Below are 2,528 nucleotides of genomic sequence, written 5' to 3'. Positions count from 1 at the left end.
GAACAGTTGATAAATATTATATGAAAACTCAAAATATAATAAATACTTCACTAATAAAAATTACGTCGTTTCTACGTTCATGTGGCAACAATAGAACACGCACCACCGTAAATAATGAAATACATGGCAATTTCATTTTATTTTGCACTATTTATTAACGGAAGAACATATATGTCTACTGTTTGTTATCGTGGATGACCTAATTTATATGTTTTTTCAAAGATTAATTAGTTTGAGATCGAAAATTTCGATGATCTAATTGTTATTTTACTCAATAAATAAATATAAGAGTACATAATTAATAGTAACATAGTCAATCTATATATATATATATATATATAAGGATACGTGTTTAAAATCGATCCAATTCAAACAAAATCAACCAACCGAACTGAAACTATCAATAACTGAAAAAATCTAAAATCTTAAAACAAAAAAAATATTTTTTTTTGCAGTTTTTGTAGTTCTATTTTTGGTTCTAGCAGAGAAAATCTTAACCGAAGCATATTGATGTTCTTAGAAATCCTAATATAAAATCAACCCACCAATCCGCATGACCTAAACCAATCACGCAACCTCCCTAGCTAGCAACCCTAATTCCCTTGAGCCCTCTCTCTAGCGCCAAATCTCCTTCTTCGTCACTATAAGAAAATGTTGAATACAGTCGGATTTAGTTTTTGATGTTAACAGCGAATTTATCGGTGAATTTGACAATAAATTCGTCGAATAAATTATCCTAATAAAAATATTCGTCGAATAAATATCGCGTTGGTTGCTCTATCACCGCCATTTTCGTCTCTCTCGCCACTATTGCCGCCGCCACTGCTGCACTGATGTCATCGGAGCTGCCTCCTACCTTCCTCTAGATATATCGTCCTCCTTTTTTTTATTATTTTTTTAATTTATTTTAAAATCTAATAATGCAGCCCTGCCGGTTGGTCACTGTCGTCACTACTTCGTTATTTGTGCTGCCACCACTTCGCCAGAGCCGCCTCCTTCTTTTTTGGTATGTTGTCCTCATCCTTCTTTTTATTTTTTTCAGATTTAGTTTGTGTATTAGTTTAGATTTAGGGATTTTTTAATTATGTTTTGATGGTTTTATGTTTAAAATTTTGTTTTGATGATTTTGTGTTTATTATTATGATTACTGTTTATTATTGTGATATTATGAAGAATGAAAGTGATTGTTTTTGTATTGTTAAGGGTTTATTACTTGATTTTACATTAAAAACGTCGCTGATGTATTGAATATTTAAAAAGTATATATCAGTTTGGGGTTTTGAGAATTTTGACAAGGGTTGAAGTTGGTGTGGTTGGTTTCTTTGTGTAATTGAATTTTCTGTTTGAAAATGATAAGAATCATATCAAAAAAGTTAGAAATGTCATTAGTTATTAGTATTCCTTTAGTTTTTTAAAACTTAGGTGGTGCTTTTTTGTTATTGTTGTTTCTGTTTAGCTTTAGCTTGGGATTGGTGATGCATATGCTACCATTTGAAGTAGTTAGTGTTTTTCTAAATTGTTCAAATTTTTTTTGGCATTTCATGCTATCATTTTGAAGTGGTTCAACAATTGCCATGATGCATGGAGACTTAACCGCTGCTAATAATCTTCTTCAAGAACACAAGCCAGCCTTCTTTATTTATTTGGTGGCTCAAATTTGCCACAAGATTGCAAAAGAGGCACCCAGATCCAACACCTTGATTACTATTCTGTTCCACGGTTCAGGTGTGATTGCATTTGAAGCACTCTTGTGGCTCATCGTCGCTGGTCAATTTCTAGGGTTCTTCATCATCAATGTGCTTATATCATTGCTTACATTGCTCTGCTACTATGACTCCATCTATGCACTTGTCACCATGTGTTACGGACATGGAACAGCAAGTTGAAGATGGAAATTAAAGGAAATCAGGCAAGGCAGCAACACTTTAATTTGGAGAATTATTCCTTTTTCCTCCCAAATGCACTTTGTCATTCTATCAATTTTATCTTACTCAATTACTTGTAGTACTCAAAAAAAAAAAAAAAAGCAGAAAGAAGGCATAGAGTTACTTAAGTAGTTTATTTTGAAATTTGCCACTTGTTATTTATGATTATCTTTAAGCAAGTTGCTTAAATTTCCTGTTGATTGCTATTGCCATATATTTGTCTTCTACAAAGGATTGAGCCTCCACTTTCTATGTATATTGGAATGTCTATAATGTCTTTATGTATTTGAAGCTTGCCACTATCTCCCTTTAACTACAAATACCACAAGAAACCATAGTCTCTAAACTTCTTTCCTTCATAATCCTTAACGACATGGAGATCGGCTTTTCAACTGCCATATGAAAATTCTGTAAGACCTCTGAAGCAAATCGTATTTTTATTTGTTAGACAAATGTGGCAACATTGCACTGTTCTGTATCATCCGTTGTGACCAAGCTCTTGTCTGATTTCAGGCTTTGAAATTGATATCTTCTGTGTTGCTGCTAAACTTGAGGGAGATTCCTGCTTCAGCTTTACAGTCCAACTTATGCTCCCTTTCTGCT

At 33.1% G+C, this 2,528-nt stretch overlaps 1 protein-coding gene across 1 annotated transcript; it reads left to right on the top strand.

Annotated features, from left to right (window-relative positions):
- Positions 1–405: 405 nt before the first annotated feature.
- On the top strand, positions 406–2,036 carry LOC130972257 (uncharacterized). Its single transcript, XM_057897166.1, has 2 exons — positions 406–1,006; positions 1,559–2,036. Exons 1-2 carry the CDS (start codon positions 921–923, stop codon positions 1,884–1,886), a joined length of 414 nt encoding a protein of 137 aa, XP_057753149.1. The 5' UTR covers positions 406–920; the 3' UTR covers positions 1,887–2,036.
- Positions 2,037–2,528: the final 492 nt, after the last annotated feature.

The sequence above is a fragment of the Arachis stenosperma genome, chromosome 1, assembly GCF_014773155.1.
Source record: "Arachis stenosperma cultivar V10309 chromosome 1, arast.V10309.gnm1.PFL2, whole genome shotgun sequence".
NCBI lineage: Eukaryota > Viridiplantae > Streptophyta > Magnoliopsida > Fabales > Fabaceae > Arachis > Arachis stenosperma.
This window is presented reverse-complemented; position numbering and strand designations above follow the sequence as displayed.